Here is a 23166-nt window from a genome sequence, read left to right on the forward strand (position 1 = left end):
GAAGCCACCCCCATCCTGTTTCCAAGACCCTGCCGTCCCCAGATCTTCTGGGAATGCAGTAGCCACCCAGTGTGTGTTGCTTTTAGGGGCTGTCCATAAATTGCATAGCGCATTAGGGCATGGCAGGGGATCTTTAATTTTGCATGTTAGTTTCAGTGGGGCAAAGTGGTACAACGGGTGGTAGGGGTCTCGAAAATCTGCCTAGGGAGAGCTTCAATATACTGGCGACATAGTGGGGAAGGGGATTTAGGGCTCTTCTACACTGCAAAGAAAAATCCACGGCAGTTAGTCTCGGACTCCGGGTTAATTGACTCAAGCTTGCGGGGCTCGGGCTATAGGGCTAAAACCAGCAGTGTGGACGTTCCCACTCGGGCTGGCGCCTGGGCAGCGAGACCGTCGCCCTTCGCTGGATTTCGCAGCCTGGGCTGCAGCCCAGCCAGGAGCATCTACACTGCTATTTTCGGTCCCGCAGCCCGAGGCAATTGACCTCAGCGCAGCGCTGCAGGATTTTCTTTGCTGTGTGCCCTTAGGCACTGAGCCCCCAGGCGTGGCTCTGGCTGGCAAGTCCTTTCCCTGGCATCGGAGTCCCAGACTCTCCAGCCCTGCTGCACAGCAGGGACCCAGCTGGCCTCCCCATGGTGCTCGGCTCCCGAGGGCAGGCTGGGCACAGGGAAACAGGCAGGCAATGAAGGGAGACCAGTGGATCGTAGGTTTGCTGTACAGGGATTCCAGCCACAGAGACGAGGGGAGCTCGGAGAAATCCTGGAGGAGACCAGGGGATGAATGAGGAAGGAGAGCTGATGTTTGGGGAGGGGAGTATCAGGGTCGAGTGCGGGCAAAGTCTACTCAGAAGTGTCCCAATTTCTGATTTTAAAAGGGAGCCCCCTGGGGCAAGGCTTGTGGGGGCAGGAGGGAGGACAGGAGGAGGGAAAAGCAGGCATCAGCGGGATGAAAGCAAAATCCTGATGGGCCTTATAGTCTGTCTCTAGCATTCTAGCTGTGTAGCTTATTCCTAAGGATTCCCTGGCTGTGATGGGTGAGCACAGCTATCTCCTTCCTCTGCACCATCCCACTCTACTTCCTCTCTCCGCTGGTCCCTAGCGGAGATGAAACATTTCCGTCAACAATCTCTCCCCCTGAGAAGGATAGATCTTCTGCACCGACCCACCCTGTATGAGGGGTAACATTGCCATTTCAGCCACGCACCCTCACTGAACACCTGACTGTGGGGGCGGTTGGGTCATTCTTGCCACCTGCTAACCTCATTGCCCAGCAGTCCGGGTGTGTGTGTGCATGCCCCTCCACCTGGGTGGTTACAAGCTGCTCCAGTTAATTGTCCTCTGTTATGAATTGCTGGGAGAGCATCATCTGGCTGAGTTCCTGTTTCTCAGGGCTCAGCCTCCTCCTCCTGCCCCCCACAGCTCTAGCTGTCTCTGCCCTGTCAGCAGAGAGAAACGCCCCATGTGTAAGGGATGGTGAGTCGCGCCCCTTCTTCAGAGCAGAAAACCCAGCAGGCAGGACAGCACTTCTCTTGGGTAGACTCAAGTCACTAGATTTGGGAGTCACCCAGTGAATGTGTCTGGGACCAGGCCCCTAAAGCCTGCCCGAGTTCTGGGGCTTCCCTGCTCAACCCTCTTGTTTCCCCCCCAGAGGTTACTGTGACATCTTTTTCCAGAAGGGAGGACTGGGGTGTGTGTGTGGTGTGTTGGTCCATGGCCAGTGCCGCTCTGGAGGATGGCGTGGGGTGGGTCCACCACAAAAAGTGCCCCGACAAGCCTGTCTTCTCCCTTTCTGCTAGAACCAACCATCTCCTATAGGCCAGTCACTCCAGCCCACAGGGCTGTCTGGGGACTTCCTGACCTACACTGCTGTTAGGATAGTGAGAAGGCACAGCTTAACTGTGAAATGCAGTGTGTGTGTGTGTGGGGGGGGGGGGGGGGCTTAGCAAAGGAAATCAAGTCCACCGATTTTGGAAGAGCCACATGTATCCACTAACGCTTGCTCTGTTTTCATTCGGCAGTCGTGTTGGTTTCTATGTCAACACATTCCAGAGTATAGCAGGCCTAGAAGAGAACTTCCATAAAGAAATGAGCAAGGTAAGGGTGCTGGTCTTTTTATTCATTTGCCGTGCTATTATCATTAACAGACACTTGTGCAGTGCGGCAAATGCACCCGGGCTGTACAAGAAGCCAGTGCTTGTCCTGATGGCTTTACAGTCCTAACATCCCTATTTAAATAGCCATCCGATCATTGCAGGGAATCTTACAGGTTTCAGCTGGGCGTATTGTTGATTGGGGCATATTCCCCTAAAATCAGTGGATCCCACCTAGAGTCAAAGAAGCAATGAATGAAGCCAGTCTGATTCAGCCCCTTCAAACTTTTGGGTAAAGTGTTTCACTTATTAAAATGATAAACTGGTAGCAAAGGTGCCATCTGTAGTAAACCTTCAATGCCCTAAGGAGTATCTCAAGGAGCAGATGGCTTAGTTGCTCCATGCTTGTTCTGTAGCTGCGTAGCCAGGCCCTTAAGAGGTCTGAGGGGTAGTCAGCGGCAAGGCCAACACACTGACTTTCATCCAGAATTTTTGTTTTCATTTAATTTAAACAGATTTGAAATAACTCCCGGATTCCTCCAGGCTTGTGCGTTGCTCACATGATTTATACATTCCCTATACATCCTGCTAATCTTTTATGAGGAGACAGGGAGCCCAAGTGAAAACAGATACTTTTGTTCACCATCTGTAGTCCAGGCAACAATACAGCAGCTAAGCAACAAGCAACATCATGGTTGTTAAATTCCCAGAGGTAACTACTCACAGTGAGGAAATGGTTGGCATGATTTAAACATTAGCATCAAGTTCTGCTGATGCTTAACAGGGACCCTTACAAAAATATGGCAGTGTTCTACAGTAATGCTACAAATCACTGTAGTAACACTATTGTTAAAGGCAGTGGGTTTATTTAACTTCAGTATTTTATAAGGAAAAACTCTGGAAAACCTGTCTGCTTAGAGCAGTGGTCCCAAAACTGTGGGGTGTGCCCCCAGGCATGGAGGAATGTTTGGGTGGGTGCGGCGGGGCCTGGGCAAGCCCCCACGGTAGGCTAAGAGGGAGAGCCACCTAGCCCCACTCTGCCCCCAGCTGTGCTCTGGCCCCACCCCCAGCCATGGCCCCACTTCCTGGCCCCATGCCCGGCCATGGCACCCACCATGGCACGGCTGCAGCTCCACTTCCTGCCTCCCCCCAGCCTTGGCCTCTGGCCAGGGTTTCATTCCTGGCCCCAGCCCCACCCCTAGCTACACCCCCCCGTCTTGGCTCCCTTACCCCTATCTGCATCACCGCCCCTGGAGCCATGTCCCCACTCCCAGCCTTGGCTCCTGGGTGGGGAGGGGAGGTGGACAGTGGTAAAGGGGGGGGAGGTGTGACCCTGAAAAGTTTGGGGACCACTGGTTTAGAGAGAATTCTCCTCCTGTGTCACATGTTACAGGTCTCTTCCTCAGTTTTTGGTTGTTTGGGGACATAATGCAGGAAACCAGGACCTTTTGTTCCTTAAGTCATCTGCTTCTTATTAGAGCTGTAGGATCAAATTAATTGCTGGCATGGAGCGTGCAATACCATTGACATTGATGGAGTGGGATCTTAGTGCAAATGGTGACTTTGGCATGTAATTTTGTTTGTGACACAGCCATTTCATAGTAGTAACCTCTGGTGTCGACACAAATGAGGTTCGAGGCTTCAGCTGTGCTCATGCAGAGGTCCCTGGTAATATCGGGGAGGTTGGAGAAAGGCAGGAAATAGAAAAGACCTAAGCAGGGTAGTTGGTAATCAGACACACAAGTTCCCTAGAGGGTGCTGGTGGCGCTTCATGGTTTGGACGTTTAAAGAACGCGTGGATCGCTTTAGTGCTTCCGGATTATGTTCCCGTGAAAAGGGGGTGGCCAAGGAGGGGCTGGAACGAAGGTGGGCCCAGTTTCACCAGCACTGTGCCTTCTCCTGGGCATTATGGTCCTGATGCAGGTCTTTGCCTTGGCTAGCCAGCCCTGTTCCCCACCTGCTTCTTAGGGTTCTCTTCTTTTACAGTTGAACCAAAACCTCAACGATGTCCTGATGAACCTGAGACAAGCAGTACTCGAGCAATGCCTTCCCATTAAAGCACAGCCAAGGTGAGTCACCGTTGGACGATGCACTCTCCCCTGCAGACGTCAAAGGAGCAGGTGGGAGGCCGCTGTGGAAATGTCCTCTTACAGGAGAGAGTGAATTGATTTTTTATCTGCATCCTCTTGATTTCAGTTCTCCTTCCTCATCCTATGTGGCTGTCACCTAGTGGCTCTCAATAGATCATTTCACGTCCAAGATGCCAGAACTGATCCCCCAGAGCTTCTCATTGTGGGTCAGGTTGCACAGAGGGATAGTTCCACTTCCAGATCATGGGCTTCACCCTCACAGAGACACATCTAAGACCAAAGCTTCTCTGAGTCACGGAGACAAGAGTAACAAGTCCCATCTCCCCCATCCACTGCCCCCTCTCCATCCACCTCTGGTCACCAAACCCCAAATCTCCAGATGGCAAACACTTGTGTGCAATTACCCATTTGTGCATGCAAATGGCAGTTTGCCCTGGCAAATCTCGTGGGTACCATTAGAGCTTCACAGGAGGCTAGAGTTTTGCCTTTGTGTTTAGGGAACACAGACCTCTAATATTCCCCAGGAGTCTCTGCAAAGTGCTAGCGTCCACAGGAATTTTTTTTTTTTCTGAGCAGAATCTGGTCCTTGTTGATTAACTACAAATCTGTTGGTTAACTGAAAATCTAAAGCCTTTCCAGTTAAGGTGGTGGGAAGGTCGGGCTCTGGCTGAGGCTGTATCTGGCTCCCATCCAAATAGCGTGAGTGATGAAGCAATGTGGGCCCTCTGGCTTCCAGCTGCTGCTCATCCCACATGCTGGGTGAGCAGTAATGCAACATAAATGCCAAATCCGCATATCGGGGAGTTAGGCATGATATCAGTGATAACTTCAGCCTATGCGCCTTGCTCCAGGACAGCTGTTGAAAGGTTAGAGCAGCTGTGGAGACCCCTGTGGACTCCTATTCTTTCCCCTCCCAATTTAACCCTTTGTTGCAAACAGAAAGCCCAGTACCAGCGGGTTTGTACGATTCGCCAACTTTAAAGGTGAAGGCGTTATCCTAAGTAGGAGGCCAAATTTTACCTGTGTTGATACAAACTTCCATGAAACTTAAGACCAATAGAAATGTTTCCGGTGGAGATGGTGTTTCCATCTCCCATCTAGCAGACATCCCCCTGCAGACTTCACAACCTAGACTGCAGCATTGTGCATGTGGACCTGAAAGAGAAACGGACTCTTCTATCCTCTACCAAAAGATGTTATGATCCCAATAGGGCACTCCTGTGTTAGAACATTTCCTACCCCGTGGTAGATGGGTCCTGTGCTATGTAGCAGACCTTCTTTTCTACCCCCTCCCTTCCAGAAGAGCGTCTGTCCATTGTTCCACAGCAAGCACAACGAGATCTGTGATGTAGCCAGCACAGAAGTTTGGGGTCTGCTCTTGGCCATAGACCAGTGACCTTGCAAACCCTATCCCATCCCCATACCTTGAGGATGGGTTTCTGGTGTGCAGGGTCTTTCTCAGCTGGGAACAGGTGAGATCCTTACAGTTTTAAAGACATCAGGGATGAATCCTGGCAACCTTCAAGTCCCATGGGAATTTTGCTATTGACTTCAATGCAGCTGCTGTTCCACCTCAGCAGTACAGGGTTTTCTTCCCTGGTCCCTTTCCTCATGCAGCCAGCTCCATCCTTCCAGTCACTGGGATGGGGGTCATACGGGGCAGGTCTCCTCTCATGAACGATGGGGCTCTGATTCCCTCCAGATGGCACCCAGTCCTGGTTATTCAAAATGATTGGGACGATCTCCTGAAGTCTGCTCGGATGGAAGGCACAAACCACAAGAGAGGGATGAGGAGGCAGCTGATGCTTTAACTTTGGCCCAATGGAATGCAGTAACGACAACTCAACATGCGTTTGTTTATTTTTATGAATACTTGACACTCCTGGCCAGCAGCGAGGCCTCCCCAACAAAAGCTTCCAAGAAAATCAGATTTTCTATCTGTACAATTCTGGCCCAGGCAAGCCTCCAGCTTCATCTGTAGGATGTGAGGCAGCCCATCTCCCTCCGCGGTAGCCCAGAGCACCGTGGCTGGCTGGGAGAGCTCATGCCCTTAGGAGGGAAAATGAACATGGAAAACCCTGAATGTGTAGAAACTCATGGGCTTAGCTCCATCTTTTCCCTCCATGCCCAGTTGCCCCACTGACCCACTCTACGCACGCTCTGAGCCAGAGCAATGGAGATCTTTGCAAACAGAAAAGCATTCTCCTTCTCTCTCCTGGTGCATTGCTTTTGGGCTCTACCGAGGGTCCAGAGCCGTTCCACACAGGTACCCGGGAGGAGTTGGATGGCATCAAACATTTGTCGGGACAATAAATTTTTGCAGATGGCAGGAAACGCAATTGGGAATTTTTCATCTCTCCAAGTGGCTCCTCAGCATCTTGCTGGGGAAATGCACCTTTCCTTTCTCATTGCAGATCATGGCCTGCAATAAGAGCAGATGATTCCCCTCATTTGTATAGATGGGGACAGGGGCTGGAGATGGAGAGAGTGAAAGGAAATGGATCTAGATGGGTGGAGAGATGGGACGAGTCCCCTGTTATGTCAGCATGCTGTCTTTGTGAGGAATCCTGCTTGGTGTGACTCCCGTGTGCTTTGAGTGTGTAAATGGAGGGGAGCAGCGTAAGCTGGTTTCGGTGCAGATGGGGAGAATGGGGAACTGGGAGTCAGGATTCCTGGCTTCTAACCCCAGGTCTTCTGCTGGCTCACTGTGGGACTGTAACTTCCCAACCTCCATTTGCCCACCTGTGAAATGAGACTATTTATGGATCCCTGCCTGTCTGGCTTTTTACACATTGGCCTCTCTCTGCGGATCTGCCCCACGGTCCCCAGGGGAAACTCACATCTCAACACTACCAGTGCTCATGCAAGTCCCTGCCATGCACAGGAAGTCCTGTCTGTGCTCTGCCACCTAGCACATAGACCAAACCCAGATGCTAGGAGAAGAAAGGGCTTGAATACAATCATCCCGTGGCACCAGGTTCTCTGGTGCATGGCACCTTAACGTTTGCTCCCCCATGGCTGTGCTATCTGGTAATGGAAATCATTGTGTGCCCTCCCCACCAGAAAGAAAACTAAACTGTTCTCCAGGCTGAAGAAGAAGATGAGCAGGTACCAGTATGGAGAGCAGCATTATGAGACATGTCTGAGTGGAATATAAGGCCATGTTCTAACAGTTTGGGGGGTGTTAACTTGGGGCCTGGAACGGAGTTCCTTGCATGACTCGGTGTTTCTGGCCCCATGGAATCATTGGAGATTTCTGCATGTCTGACTAATCCTAATAATTTTTTATTCCTGATTTGAATCCCTGCTCCCTTTCTAGTTGTTGGTCTTCGTTGGAGGGTGCTAGGAGATCTTGGTGGCCTGTGACACGTAGGAGGTCAGATTGGATGACCTGGAGGTCCGTTCTGTCCTGAAACTCAGACTCCATAGCTGTTCGAGCCGTCAGGCTTTGTCTGGGTTCAGAGCTGCTCTGGTTTAACTAAGTGTGATTTGTTTAAAATTGATTTAAACTGGCACAACTTTGACAGTTAAAAAGGCCACCTTTCACCAAGATGGAGCTTTCCTTTGAATGTGTTCTGATTTATGCCCGCGTAACGGAAAATAAGTTGCTACGACCCTCCTCCTGGCTGAACATGGATTCCCCATGCTTTGCCCTTGTGACACCGGTAACATGGATCAGTGCAATGTGAGTTATAAATGCTATCACATTGCGCAGGTGTTGAATCGCAGCACCAGGTACAAGCATGTGGGAGTCAAGCCTCTTGCCTTTTAAAGCACATGGTTGTAACTTCTGTTTCAATACACAGAGTAGTCTGACCACCTAATGGTTGTAGCTGATGGCTACATGCATGGTGTAACCTAAGTGGAAACATGTAGGAGATTGGTGTGTATATGTAAAGGGAGACTTAAGAGCGGGACTGAATGCACAAGGCGGAGAAAAGAATAGTTTGCATAATTGTGTAGAAAAATTCCTAGCTTGGGGGTTTCTTAGACTCTGTGCTGACACTTGCTACCAAGACTAGTCAGAAAAAAATAATTCTAATCTCAGCTGGCTCCTAGAATGCAGTGCCGTGGAATGGTTAAAACAAACACGCTGGGGTTGGAAAAGGTTCAGGCGCAGACAAAATTAGCACTGGCATTTTCCTACACGGAGCAGCAAAAAGCTTTAGCTGGCTGTAAATAGCCGTGACTTACTGAGGGCTTTGGTCTGGGGCCTGCTAAACCCACGGCAGGCAGCGTGGAAGGAAATGGGATGGGCCTAAAGGAGAAAGGGTCAGCTAGATGTGTGGAGCCTTTCACCTATGGGGCACCAGTTCACATCCCTGGTAGGGACTGAAATTAACTCCCCACTGAAGACTGCAAATGAGTTGGTTGGTTGCATCAGTTCCTGATGGGCCAGGTGCCCATACCATAGCTGGTGGCAGTGTCATCACACACACCAGTGAGTGAACGGGACTGGAATCTGAAGTCCCTCCAGGCACACGGATGTGGAAGCCTGCACACAGCTGCCTGGGTGGTGTCTATTCTGTAGCTAGGGCATCAGCTGGGCCCTTTGAGCTGTATCCATTTCAGACAAATGACCCAGTTTAAGAGTCATGGAGGGGCCCTGAGATATGGCGTCTTTACTCCAATCCATATCAGGATCTTGTTCTCCACACCCCAAGGGGAGGAGTCTGGGGCTCAGAGTCATCGTTTGCTTAATTTTATACTAAGACTGAGACTCTCGGGGCCAAACTCGCATAATGTTGTCCTGGGATTGAATATGTCCCTAAGGGCCAGTGCTTAGTTTGTCCCAAAGCTTTCCAAGGCTGAGCCCCGGCACCTCTGGGTCTGGCAGTTGAGAGCCCCAGCACTGCTGGGCTTGCTGCATCAGTTATGAATGTAAAAAAATTGCTTGAGCTCCAGCACCTCTTTCCTTGCAAATTAAGCATTGCCTAAAGCTCATACAAATGAGAGCAGAGGGGAGAAGGAGAGCAGTGCTACCCCTGACCCCCATCTGCACACAGAGCTGTTTTCTTCCTTTAAATTTTTCCTTCCTTTTTGGAAAATCCAGGACTAGATGCCAATGGCGCGAGGCCACTTAGCCTGTAATTTAGAATTTCATGGAAGCTGAGCAGGATTGAAGCGGCCCCATATGGCTGCCTGACTGGGGGTTTATTGTTCCCCTGGATACTCCCCTGCTGGCAGGATTCTCCCTGGCTTTGCTGTCCACAGCTGGTGGACTGAAGGAAGCCCTGGGTGTTTGGGCCCCCTAGAACGAGGAGTTTCTATACATTTCCCAGAGTGGAAACTGGATAGTTGTTTTCCTTCTAGCAATAAAGCTTTTTATAATCAAACCAAAGAATGCATCATTTCCCCCCAGTGGTAGGGAATAGGGGTGTGTATTCAATCCCTAACTTTTCTCACAGCTGAATTGTATGCGCCTCCCCCCCCCCCAGTGTCTCTTGGAACACTCCCCTGTAATTACCATATTTCTGGCATAGACAGTCCCAGGCAGAACCCTGCAGCGGGACTGGGGTCCCGCAAGACCTGCAGCCATAACAGCGGGAGTGGGTAAAATGTACTTTGTTGTGAGCAGGATTGGTTGGGTAATCAAAACCAGAGTGGTGCAATTTGAAGGAAAACACTAAATCACAAAATGATTTAAGCAAGATTCGTTTTATTCTTTTAGTGGTAAAAGTTGTGCCTGAATTCCATTTATAAATATATTAACCAATTTTTTTTTAGTGGCCTGGGGGAATGTCTCTCTTGCAGGATTTATGGGATCTAAGGTTTTTGGGAGTGGGATAAAAATGCAAGAAACAATGCATTGGTGGGCGGGAACAGGTATTTGGGAGCAGGATTAAAAAAAACAGTCCCATGCAAGGCTCTGGTCCCTGGCAATCCCATCCAATTCCTTCCTTCCTACGTGTGCTACTCCTGAAATAACCAGAAGGGGGCACTGTTGGAGGGAGTCATTCCAGCTTGGGAAGCAAGAGGCTGGGGGACCAGGATTGAAACCTGGGTCTCCTCTGGCTATGCCCTGCACTCTGAGTCGCTGGGTCAGCCTGAGCAATGCGGCTTTAACCGAGTTGCTCTGAAGCTGGTGCGGAGCTTGGGAGCATAGTGAGGTCAGCCCCTTCCTCTGTGCCCTAGAAATGAGAAATCACGGGATGGGAGGAGGTGGTGTACTTGCTACTGACAGGTGACTAACTAGCTTCCTGCACACTGCTTATATTGAGGTTTCTGTGACTCTGATTTACAGCAGAAGTTCTCAGCCTCTTCCCTCCTAGCACCTCCCCACTTAGCCACTCCTCAGCTGTCTCACAATCCTTCACACCAGCCACACTGCAGTAGCTTAAGGGACATCTGAGGAGGACCCAGTAGGCAAATCCATACAAGTTGAAGAGCAGGAGGGTTGGATGCATGCTTGTGACCCATTCCTGGTTTCCTCCCAACAAGCACCCGCTTCTTCTCCAGGTCCATATGACCCACAGGGTGAGAGCTGTCGACATAGAAAGCTGTTGTGTTTTTTTCCATCTTGTTGTCATGCTGCTGATGTGAACATCATTAGAAACATCTAATCTGCATGAGAGCATGGAGTGACTGCTTCTTGGGTGGCGTCTCTGTGAGGTTGGGGAACGAGGTGGGATCGGGGGCTCAAAGGCTGATGCTTGCTTTGACTGGAGAGAAACCTTTAAATGCCTCTTGGTTCTTCCTCCACCCTGTCCCAAGACTCTCTGTATTTAAGCATGAGATCGTAGTGCATCCTCTGTTGGTGTGAGCATCTACATGCCACTGTTAGTCAATGACCACCAGAACATGGGTACCGTGGTGCATTTGTTTCAAGTGGACATGCATACAAGGAGTGCATTGTTGCCTTATGGGATGGGGACTGAGATTCCGAGTCCCATCCGGTTTTAGACTGGGTCTAATCCAGGTTTTGGACTGTTCTGTGTTATGAACCAGGTGGCTGTCCTCAGTGTTTCATGCCACAGTGGAGGGACCATGCCTTTTCCCTACAAGCCATGTGTCGTTTGGCTTTAGTTATATAACAGAGGAGCTGCCTCTTAAACACAGTTGCATTTTCTCTCTCTCACTATAGGTGGGGCTGGTAGTACTGTCCCTTACTAAGGTTGCCCGACACTTCCCATTATAAGACCTTGTTTTCAGTTGCTTTTAACCTTGCCATACTTTAACTGTTTGGGTTGAAATTTTCCATGCCAAGTGTCTGCCTCAAGCTGAATTGGTTTTGATAATTTCAGCCGAAAAGGGTTCAGCTGTTTCTGAGAACGAGGCTAGGAGGAAACGTGGTGTTTGGCCTCTGCAGGGGGAGTAGATTGGGACAAGGCGCCTGAGAGAGGAAGGGAAAGCTGGAATTGGAAGATGGTGGGGTGGAGGAGGGAAACTGGGAGTCAGAGGGGAGACTGGGACTGAGAGCCGGGGCAGAGATGGTGGGGGTGGGGAGCTGGGAACCCATCGGTGGGGGCTGAGACTGAGATGGACGAGGAGCCTTGGGGAGACTGAGCCTGGAGCCAATGGGGATAGGGACTAGAGGTTGGGGGGGAGGGGAAGTGACAGCTAGGATGAGAAGTCAGGAAGGGGGAACTGTGACTGGATGGGCAAGGAGCCTGGGACAGGGAGCTAAGGGGGGACTGGGAAAGGCAAAAAGGACTAGGATTGGAATCGGGGGGGGGGGGGGAATAACTGGGGCTGGGAGTTATGGTGGGACACTGGAACAGGGATTGTGAGTCTGGAGAGGGAGGCTGGGACTAGCTGGGCAAGAAGACGGGGACAAGCCTGAGCAGCCTCAGGAGGGGCGAGTGGGACTGGCTAGGTACTGAGAATGGGACTGGGAGCCGGGTGGGGAACAGACAATAACAGGATAGGGACAGATGGGAAGCGACAGGGCAGAAAGGGTCAAGCTTGGGGAACTGGGCAGCTGAGTGTTGGTCCTGCTTTGAGCAGAACCCATGTTGGCCCTGCTTTGAGCAGGGGGTTGGACTAGATGACCTCCTGAGGTCCCTTCCAACCGTGATCTTCTACGATTTTGTGAGTCTTTGTCCACTAGAACACACTGCCCTCGAGAGCCTGGGGTGGAACGCAAGACTCCCGAGTCTCAGCAGTCTTCTGCTGTCAGCAAATATCTGTGAAACCTTCTGGCAAAGGTCTCTTCCCCCTCTCGTGCTGTTCCCCACAGAGGATGACAACCTGCTACTGCTGTCCGTTACTTGATTAGCTCAAGTGGCAGAGGTCCGTGTGGTGCTGCCACCTATGTGGGTATCCGTATAATGCCACAGGACAGAATTTTTTTTTTTTTTCAGTGTATGTTTTTTTAAAAAGCTAGGAGATGACATGCAAAAAAAACTGTTGAAAGGGCGCGATTGAGGTTGCAAAGTCAAATGCTCAAAAGTTCGGAAACGTCAAAACTAAGGTTTCCCGTGTGTGTGTGTGTGTGTGTGTGTGTGTATTGTGTATGTATATAATATATAATATGACTGTCTTCCCTAAGCGCATCCATGCGCATGCAAGGCAGTGACATAGGTTAATATATCGTGATCTGCATGAGTTCCTACTGCACGATGCATTGGATTGAGGGTGACTCAAGAAGCTGCTCAGCTTGTAAACGCTGCCTGATACTGGACTTGGGGTCCCTGATTGCAGGTGTGGGCACTGAAGTGGGGGGAGAACTGAGACCACGAGGCTTGGCTGGATCAGTCTGTCTGATCAGAATAATTCATTCTGTGGCCGGTTCTGACTCTCCTTTGCTTTCTCTCCTGCAGCGACAGTACCCCTGCGAAAGCAAACAAAAGCCCTTCACCTCCACCCGACGGGTCCCCCATCACCAGCCCCGAGATAAAGACTGTCAACCATGAGCTGGAACCGTCCTCGTTGGAAACACCTGGGGCTGGCATCCCTAAGTCGCCGTCTCAGGTAGTGTCCTTGTGATGTTAACCTGGCCCCAGCAATGAGATCACTGTTGCCAAAGGCTCAGTGGGCCACACAAATCAGGTCTCTGGCTGCTATTGAGCGTATGAGATGGTGTCTGCTCTCCATCTTGTGGAATGGCCTGGATCCCTGTGTGGCAGGTGCTGCCTGTCTGATAAGATCAGTTGCTCCCTGTCCGTCGCTCTATTGCCGGGAGAATGCTAATCAAGCCCTGAAATTCCTTTTCAATGCTGTTAACATGTGTACTCCATAGGAGATGAAATAATACCCCTCTACCAGGGTGGTGTATGACCATTCAGAGAGGGTGAAGGTCAGAGTTGAGCTATGAAGTTTGTTCTCTACCCTACACCTGATTAACCTGTGGAACTCATTGCCACAGGATATCATTGAAGCCAATAGTTGAGCACTATCCAAAAAAGGATCAGACACTGACATGGGTAAGGAGAACATCCATAATTACATCAAACACGGTGAACAATCGGGGCAATAAATCCTCGTGCTTCAAGGAGTAGGCTAACTGCTGGCTGACTGGAGGCCAGGAAGAGGCTTGTCCCTTGTGGGGAATCTAATACTTTCCACCGCAGCGTTTGATGCCGGCCATTGTTGGAGACAGCGTGCCGGACAAGTTGAGCCACTGATCAATTTTGGCAATGCTGATCTCCAAATACTCTGAAAAGCAGGGCTTAGTCTGCACCTTGTGGTCCCTGCACCATAATTGCTGCACACATTTAATTTAAGCAAATTTTTTTTGCTCATTGGTCTTTTTCCTCACCTGTGAAACCCCAAGTGGTATTTTTTTTTTTTTTTTAAAATATGGTGTCGGTTGCCACTTGCAATATCGCCATAGCTGGATTCTCACCTGACGGGCTTCATAATTTTTATTCGGTGCTATAAAGAAAATTAAATCTGTTGCAGCTCTCTACCATCCCTGCGTGAGAGGGAGTGAAAGGAGTGGGTGGATGGGAAATGCAGAATAAACTTAGCTTGCCAAATTCAGGTGTGGCATAAGTCTCTGGACTTCAGTAGGTGACTTCAGTAGATTATCTTTCCAATGGAAGAATCCTGGTTCTCAGTGGTTCTGGCCTAATAGCATCCTAACCGGAGGGAAAAAAATCACTCTCCATCTGAGATGGCTATAGATCAAAGCTTTCCTGAAGTCCAGGTGAGGTGGAGTCATGCTTCTGGGTCAGGGCAGGGAGATGTTCACAGCCTCATGAAAGTCCTTTCATGGTCGGCCTTAGCCCTTTGAGGTGTGTAGGTAGCTGGCAGCATTTTCTAAAGCCCTGTTAGAAAACTCCTCTTTCCCCTCCAACCTTCCTCAATTGCTGTTGGTCTTGGTTCTGTTTTCTTTTCCATTGCAGGGACCTGTCTGCTCTTACTGCTGGGCCATCACCTTGCATCTCCTTGTGCAATTGTTGGCCAGCGATATAGCCCCAGACTCTGAAAATCTACCTGTGCTGCAAGGAGGGAATGTGCCGTGTCTTGTCCATTGAGTTTTTAGACCGGAACCGAGTGTTACTTGGTGGCATTCACCTTGCAGGAGAGGTGGAGAGCGTAGCTGGAGCAATAACAGAATGGCAAAAAAAAAAAAAAATCTTTAAACCAAACCAGCCCTCTTACAGCAGCTAACTCCAGGGCTGTGAGTGGTGAATGTCTAATTCCCTGGAGCAGCAATGGTGTGCATGTAAAGGGGAAGGACATCACATCGTCCACTCAATCTCTAGCCGTCAACATCCAGAGAGAGGACCAGGCTCGCTCCTCCACAGCCATTGGATTGGAGCGTCCATTTAAATGAGTGGCTCAGTGCCTATTGGCGCGTTGGAGGGTTAAGGCCATGGGATCTCTGCCGACAGCTTCAAGGAGGTCTGGCTGGGCTTGGGGGCAGCACGGTGCCAAAAGGGCACAAGCCTTGCCCGTTGTCCTGGTGATATGCTCACCTTGCCCAGTGATGGCAGCTCAAGTGATCTGGGATGCTCTTGGGGAAGGGCTAGTTCGCTCCCCAGCACCATGGCAGGATGGAATTCCTCCACCCTTAACCAGCCTGAATAACAGACTGTCCCCATCCCTCCCTCCAATGCCTTTCCCCACATGCTACTCAACCTTCTGCTCAGACTGAACTCCCATCGCTCTGACTGACTTACAGGCCTGGGTCTGAACTTCCGCCTGGCCCTCGTCTCTCATCGACTGTCCCAGAACTCTGGATCGGAAACCGGAGCAGGGGCTGCGTGTGGGATTGAACATGGAGCCAAACGTTCGGGCTCCCTCCCGTTCTACGAAGCACTTCAGAATAACCCACCTCCATTCTCCCTGCAGCGCCCCCTGATCACTGCTACCTATTCAGCTCTGCCCTGGCCAGCTAGGAAGCATGGTCCCTTCCCACCATCCTCCTGCAATAGAGCCTTGTCTGCCTCCGTCATCTCTGAAGTGTGTCTGCAGTCTGAGGAGGTGCTGAGTTGCTGAGTGGAGAGCAGGTGTGGCCCTCTCTGCAGGGCTCTCTCAGCCCATCCTCTGCCTTGTTCCGCTGAGACAAGCTTTCCCCTCCCTCCTCTTTCCTTTAAATAGCACATGTTCTCCTCGATCTTGCAATGCCCTGGGTGCTCCCCTGGCAGGCTGACTGCAGCAGCAGGGGGATGGATTGGTCACTGTTAACAAGCAGAATACAGTCGAACCCCATTTAACCGAGCCTCTATTATCTGGTTCTCCGTATTAACCAAACCCACAGCCGCCCGGAGCTGGCAGCGGGAGCCCCAGCTGACGTGGAGCTGACAGCAGGTGCCTTGCTGCCCATTCTTCGTTTTTTTCCAGCTTTTTGGTTATCTGATCTGGCCCCGGTTCCAAATGGATCAGGTAATCGGGGTTCTGCTGTACAGTGTATTTAAGCGGCCTGGCAGTAACATCTGCTGGAACAGGCCAAGGTGGGCCTTAATGTGGCTGATGCTGCCATCTGCTGGCAGCCGTTTTTCGGTGCATGTGTAGTTCACCTGGCTGCTGCCGTGAGGAGTGCAGATACGGGCGGTGTGCGGTCAGCATGACCTTCTGGGTCAGTGCATCAAGCACGAGAGGGAACTGGATCTAGACGTGTGGAAGGCAGCGAGGGGGTTTGCAAACAACTGAAGGGAGGAATGACGCTGGGCAGACTTGGATAGGCCACGTGGCCTCCTCCTTATTCCCAGCTCTTAGTGTGTGTGTGGGGGGAAAACCCAGAGCACGTAGCCACGTGAGTTAGAAAGCACAAAAGCTGCTCCCTCAGTTATCCGTGTTTAATATGAAGCTTTGTATGGGATGAGCGTGGGTGACGGCGAGTCACAGGGTAAATGACTCAGTCTGGGGTGATAAGCCCTGAGTGGACAGCATCAGGGATGTGAAATACCCTGGCTACATCCTCCCCCCCCATCCCAGGGTACACTGATGCTAACAACCAGCGTGGTGTGTGGAAAGCAACAGGGGCATATTGAATGGACAGGGAAGGAGGCAAAAGGAGAGACCATTGACATCAGTGGGTGCTAGGCACTTAGAGGATCCGTGCCTAGCAGAGAGATCCTGTTGGGTTGTGAATGGCTCACTATTTCAGTTCTTGAGCGGTTTCCCACCATCTCTCTCTTCAGAAAAGCTGGCTCTGTCTAGCCTCCTAAGGAAGCGACGGCCAGCATGTCTCCACACACATTAATGGGTCTGTGAGGGTGATCCTGGACCTCAGAACCAATGGGCCTCATGAAACCACAAGGGCAGGAATTGGGCTCTCAGCTACGCTGCTGTCAATCTGGAGCGACGCCATTGAAGTCAATGGAGCTACAATGGACTTACGCTGCTACAGGCGAACACGGCCCAAGCTTAGTAGACGGGGTTCGGGGTGTAACTTCCTTTCTGGGCAGCGGAGTCCTTCCGGATGGTCTCGTTCATTTTGAACAATGTCTCTTTTTTTACTAGAATAGGGGGATACGGGCTCCAGTCTGGGTTGGAACCAGAAGGCTGGCCTGGAGGGTATTACGTTTCCTTCAGCGTATACCCACCATGTCCAGGGAGCATTCTTTCCATTCAGAATCGAGACACTGTGACAGGGCTCTGTACAAATGCGGTGCAGTGTGCATTGGGCTACATACGCTGTGGGAGGATTAGCCATTGCATTGCTGTCATTTCCCACACAGCCACCCTCATGAGTGATTAGGAGGATGGGTGCATTGGAGAGGGGCAAACTTCCAAAGGGTCAGTGTTTGGTTCTGGATTTGTACCCAGAGCCTCTTGTGACAGCAAACTTTGGCTTCACTCTTAGGAGAACAGTCTTTCCCATGAGACTTCTGGTCCTTCTGCATCTGCCTGGCTCAGGATACTGCGGGAGAGGCTGATCCCGTGGCATTTTGGCACTTCTGCTTCCACGCAGCTGAGATCTGGAAGTGAAAGTGCCACTTTCATTATTGCTTACACTCTACCCCGGGGCAGCCAGCTGAGGTTCAGATGTGTTTATGGAATCTTACAGGCATGTTGGCCGGGGCAGATCAGCCCTCTAGAAAGCTGGCATTTTCTGTGGCTAGTCAAATAAATGTCTGGTAGGACACACATTCATGCATCCAAGGGGGGGCAGTGCAGCTTAGTGGAGTGAACACAGGCCCGAGAGCCAGGATCGGCGTGTTCTAATCCCAGATCTCACACTGATAGGCAGTCTGTCCTTTGTCAAGTCACATGCTCTCTGCCTCAGTTTTCCCTGGCTGCAAATGGGGATAATGATGATCTACCTTCTTGGGTAGGATGAGAAGATTAATGTTCATAAAGCTTTTTGCACATAGAAAATGTTGTTATGGGGTGCTAAGCAATATTACAATTCTGGAAATCTTCACCACACTGTACAGTAGACTGTTTGTTTGATTTTCCCCAGTCCATCAGCATCGTTTCAGCAGGTTCAGTTTGAGCTCAGATATCTTGGGGCAAAGGGAAATTCAAACAGTGCCTGAACTGGTTTGCCATCCCTATAGTATGTTCCCACAGCATCCAAAGAGTGGCGCATGCAGCACTGAATCAAAGGCTCCCAGTGTGAAGTGAGGGAGGATGTCAGATATGGACAGAGGCATGGGCTGACCCCACTGCCTGCCGCTAGATTTATGCCCCCATGACTCTTGTGACTTCAGTGGTGTCTGTCACTAGTGTTACAAGCCTGTGAAGCTGAGAGCTGACAGGCTCCAGGCGAGCCCATTCTCACATATTTCAATGACCCCAGGTCTGAGTCTTTGGTTGTGTCACTCTCACGAGGAGCCCCATCTGGTCTCACTTATGCTGCAGTTGATCCACTGAAACTAGTGGAAGGGAGATCAGGATCCAGCCCACTGGGTGTCCCCGTGTGAATAAGTCCCATCTGCTTTGGCTTCTAATGCCCCTAGGCCCACACCAAACAGGTAGGTATCGGGAGCAGTGGCCAGCACACTGACTTCTCTGCTGAAATGTGTGCTGAGTAACCTGTCTGTCACCCCTGGTGGTTCTCTGGAAGGTTGCACATGCTCTAATTACATATGCATGTCCGAGTGATGCATATTAATTGTGTTACGCTTCTCCCCCACAGAGGGAGACCTGCCTGCGGCTGAAGTGTAACTAATGATGCCAAACCTTCTCTGGAGGCGTGTGATGGTTTCCCCGCCCCTCTTTCCATGTTTGGTTTATTTGATCCCTCCTTGTGTCTGTGGTTCTATTTTGGCTAACCTGGTTCCTGTCTCTGGTTTTTTTGGGTGTCGTCGGGTGCTCGCTCGCTTGCATGCAGTTGCGGAAAGGCCCTCCGGTGCCGCCACCTCCAAAGCACACCCCCTCCAAGGAGATCAAGCACGAGAACATCATCAGTCTCTTTGATGACAATTTTGTCCCTGAGATAAGCGTGACCACCCCCTCGCAGGTTAGCCGCTCTGCCCTGCCTTATCTCTGTCTGCTCCCAGCCCCGGGCACTGTCCCCTGCTTAGAGGTGTCACGCCACGAAACCTGGTCAGGAGGCAGGGCCAGAGGGGCCGGCTGCCACTGCATGGCTGGGCTGAGATTGCCAATGGGATACCGCGCCCGTCGCCCCTGAGCAGCTGATCAGTTTGAAGCCAGACTTGACTGGTGGGGCCAGAAGCCAGGGCTGTGTGACAGCTGTTCTTGTGGCCTGTGTAGAATGAAGAGGGAGGACTCTGTGGGGCGCCTAGTGAAGGGGTCACAAAGCTATCACTGCACTTGTGTCCATCGAGCAGGCGAAGAGCGGCTGGGCCTAGACATGGTTCCCAACAGGCCTGGGTGAGGCACTCATTGCTCTGCTGCTGTACACTCCCAGGGCCTGATAATCAGAGGCTAGGATAGGTCCAACTGAAGGTAGATATGGGCGCTTGGCGCCTCTGGAAAATTAGGCTCCTGTGGCTTTGAAATGCCACTTCTCGTATGGAAAGGGAGTGTCTCAGGAACCCGGTGGAGTGGGCAAGAAACCACCTACAGGGCAGGACTGTGGATCAAGGACTTCAGTCTCTAGAGACCTCTGCCAGCACCTTTCACTGCAGTCAGCTCTCTATAACAGCATTATCTCTGAGTGGCGCTGGGGCTGGCTGGCGTGAGGCTGGTGGCTCTTAATCAGCCCTCGGTCTCTGCAGTTAAAATCTGGAAGATCAAACGCAATTTCAAAGGAAAATGTTCCTCTTCTCCTTCTCTTTAACGTGGTTTGCAGCTGGAGAAGGGGGCTGGAGAAGTGGGCAGGCTATTCAGTATTAGATCCCTGGATACTACTCTCTGTGCTGATGTGAGCCTGACCAGTTTTCTGGCTTAATTGAGACTCGCGCTGTCTTTTACGTTCAGTTTTTTTAATTCATCCCTGAAAGACCCAGGTGACACCTCTAACACTGCTGTTCTGTAACTGTCCTCCTCGCTTTTCCTTTTGTAATTCAAATTCAGTAGCCTGTGGCTTTCCGGCTTCCACCCGACTGTGGAGAAACAAGACACCCTGGGTTGGGAGAAAAGAAAGCTAGGCCTCAAGTTACATTGGGATATCACGGGGGCTGGTTGAAATCCAGAGTGGAAGGGTGATGTGGACAGCAATAGCGTCTGAGTACTCAGCATCAAACAGGCAGTGGTGGGGGTTATCATTAAAGGGGGTCCATGCTCATTCTGACCAAAGGACCCCCAACGAACAAAATCCCATCCTAAAAAACAAAATCTTTCCTCCTTCCTCCTCAGCTAAAGCTCTCAAAGTAGGGTTGCCAATTTTGGTTGGATGTATTCTTAGAGATTTAATCATGTGACATAATCTTTAATTAAAAGATTAATCTTTAATTCCTGGAGACTCCTGGCCAATCCTGGAGGGTGGGCAATCCTATCTCAAAGCCTTTCAGGCTCCCAACCCTGTCACTGCTACTGTATTCTTTCAGCAACATTTAGCTGACAGCTGCCTGGCAGTGGACACTTGCCTTTGTTTTTAGTGAGGACATTTTGCTTGAAAACTTGGCTGTGCCATGCTCATGCCATCACAGACAGAGGCGTCTCCTTTCGGGGGAAGGAGAGAGGGGTGTCCTTCAGAGCAAGTTCCTGTATTGACAATGATGTCCAACATAATATTAAACCAACGTAGGGAAGCAGACTATAAAAGTCTACAGGCTAAATTGTCCCCCAACAAAGGGCCAGATTCCAGACTTGGTTACTCCAAGGTAAATCTGGAGTGCCTCCATTGAATTCATTGGATTTGCACCCATGTGACTGAACTCAGGATCTGGCCCAAAATAGTTGGCGTTGCATGATTTTGGGCATTTACCATGGTTTGTTGCTCCTGCAGTAGTGTTCATGTAGCATGACACCTTGTCATCTCCACCAGACCAAGCACCATGGGGTCAATGAAGGCAGTATGGTGTCTGCTGTCCCTCTGAACATACTGGCCTTTGTCTGTGTACTCAGCCCCTTGATTGATTGATGGAATGTCAGTTTCTGCGGGGGCTTCTGTAAGCTGGAAACCATAGTGAATGGCTGGGATCTTAAAGAAAATATTAAGTTTTCTAGCTTTCAAAGCAAACTGCCACCGGGACATGAGAAGGTTCTAATAAAGTCCATTGACCTGCCTGGGAAGGAGACTGTCTAGAAGCCATTAGGGATTGCTTTGGTTTGCGGGATCTGTGCATTGGAGTGAAATCCTGGCCCCTTAAAATCAATGGGAGTTTTGCCATTGACTTTAGTGGCGGGGACAGGATTTCCCCCATTATCTCCACTTGGGGTGAAAGGCAGCAGTGACCAGGGCATGACAGGATCCAGCACTGGACCTTCCCCCAATTTCGGTACATTTTACAAATATTACGCAGGATCCATTAGTCTTTGTTTAACTTTAAGTATTAAAGGTTTGCAGGCAGAGAGATGGGCCCAGACTAAAACCTCTGGGCATCCTAAATTCATGGGCTCCTGACTCACCCCAAGGCAAAGGGCCCGATACCCAGATCCATATTTTGTGGCCTGAGCCCACCTCAGCTGGATGCTTTCCCCAGTGTCCTTGCTGGATTCTGCTGGCATCATAGCTGGGGTAAGGTTCTGCTTTGGCTTAGTCAGGGCATCCAGCTTTAGCAGCCAAGCCGAGGGAATATCACGGGGGGATGATCTGATCTTAGCAGAGCCTTGTAAATGTGCACAGCACTTTCCAAACTCTTAGTAAAGATGAGGTCCCTTCTCCAAGGAACTTAAACTAATTAGGATGTACTATGCAGGGTAATGGGTATGGTGCATGAAAGTGTGAGGACCCTGTTTGTGGGGAGGTCCCCAAAGAGGTGGGTTTTAAGGGGGTATTTACAGGAAGAGCGGAGAGAGTGCTTAGTTCCGAGGGAGCAGGAGGCTGTTGAAAGAAGGAGACAAAGGGAGCAGTTGGGAGGGAGTATCTGGAGGGCCATAAGGAACAAGCGTATAATCATGCAGAGCTTTGGAGGTCAACGGCTGCAGCATCTCCGCACTGTCCCCAATGCGGAACTCTCCTCTGCTCCAGTTACATTCATATCTGGACAATCTAACAAACGTTCTGTGTATGTTTACATCACAGGAGAAAGCCACGGGCCACTGAGCAATTCTTTCTCCCTCTGCATGCCTGGGTATCTTGTCGCATGTCTGCATAACCGATTGCTGTCTGTTACATTGCTCATATAATGTGTGAACACCTGCATTTATCCAGGGATTCCAGCACACGGCAGTTCAATGCGCACGACCCAGGATGGGACCTGCTGTGTCATCCAAAAGGACGTGATCTCTGAGGGAGGACTCTTGTTTCTAGAACACACACCACTGGGGCACCCAGTGTTCATGAATGTTTGGTGTATTCCCCAGGGCCATTTCAATGTGCACTTGCGCTCCTTATAAGATAGTTATTGGGGGTGCATTAGGCAAAGGGCAGGAAGCCTAATCCATGGTGCATATAACTCTTGAACAGCAGGTAAGATTCCTGCCTAGCCAGAGCCTTTAATCTCTGAATACTAAGTAAAGCCTGGGAGGTGGAACCTCTGTGAAGACATTGCTCTACTAGAGAATTATCTAGGAACTATTATAGAATTTTCCAGTGAGCTATAGAGGCTGGGTGCTGATCAGTGTTTAACACACTTTGGGTTGGGGACCTGCTGGCCACACTCCTTCCTGTGAGTGCACCACAAGCCCATAAGACCGGAAGAGCAATAAAGAGAAGTGGAACTGGGAGTAAACTGTGTTGCGGTGGAAAGTAACAAGGGATGGATCTCATGTATGGCACTTTCTGTTAACTGTAGTGGTTTTGCTGCAAAATGCTAAACTTTGTGGTCCTCTTCCGCCTGGATGGGCCAATGAATTAATGTCCAACTGGATACTGAAGCTTGTCGTTGGGTAATCTGGTGTGTTTAGTAAGTACTAGGAGCGTTTTCACTGTTGGACTTTGCTGGAGTTTGGGCGGAACAACGGAAAACAACCGTAGGTGGAACTGGAAATATAGTTGAAATTATAGGGCCAGTGAGCTTGGGGAAAATCCATTGAAAGCCCGAAGCTCATAGAGCAGAATTGTTTCTTCTCAAAGGAAGAGCTAGACAGAAAGGGGATGTTTCATAATGGCCCTGCAGGAATCTAAAAATGAAT

At 50.4% G+C, this 23166-nt stretch overlaps 1 protein-coding gene across 15 annotated transcripts in view; it reads left to right on the plus strand.

The window, feature by feature from the left end:
• Positions 1–23166, plus strand: part of BIN1 (bridging integrator 1) — a 157306-nt gene that overhangs the window by 110360 nt on the left and 23780 nt on the right. For 11 of the 15 annotated variants that reach the window (XM_038421810.2, XM_038421804.2, XM_038421807.2 and 8 more), the window contains 4 exons: positions 2021–2096; positions 4079–4161; positions 12945–13095; positions 18854–18982. In XM_038421810.2, coding sequence (XP_038277738.1) covers positions 2021–2096; positions 4079–4161; positions 12945–13095; positions 18854–18982 — 439 coding nt within the window. The remainder of the gene's footprint in view (positions 1–2020; positions 2097–4078; positions 4162–12944; positions 13096–18853; positions 18983–23166) is intronic. The other 4 variants (XM_038421809.2, XM_038421812.2, XM_038421813.2 and 1 more) reach the window with 1 other exon arrangement.

The sequence above is a fragment of the Dermochelys coriacea genome, chromosome 11, assembly GCF_009764565.3.
Source record: "Dermochelys coriacea isolate rDerCor1 chromosome 11, rDerCor1.pri.v4, whole genome shotgun sequence".
NCBI lineage: Eukaryota > Metazoa > Chordata > Testudines > Dermochelyidae > Dermochelys > Dermochelys coriacea.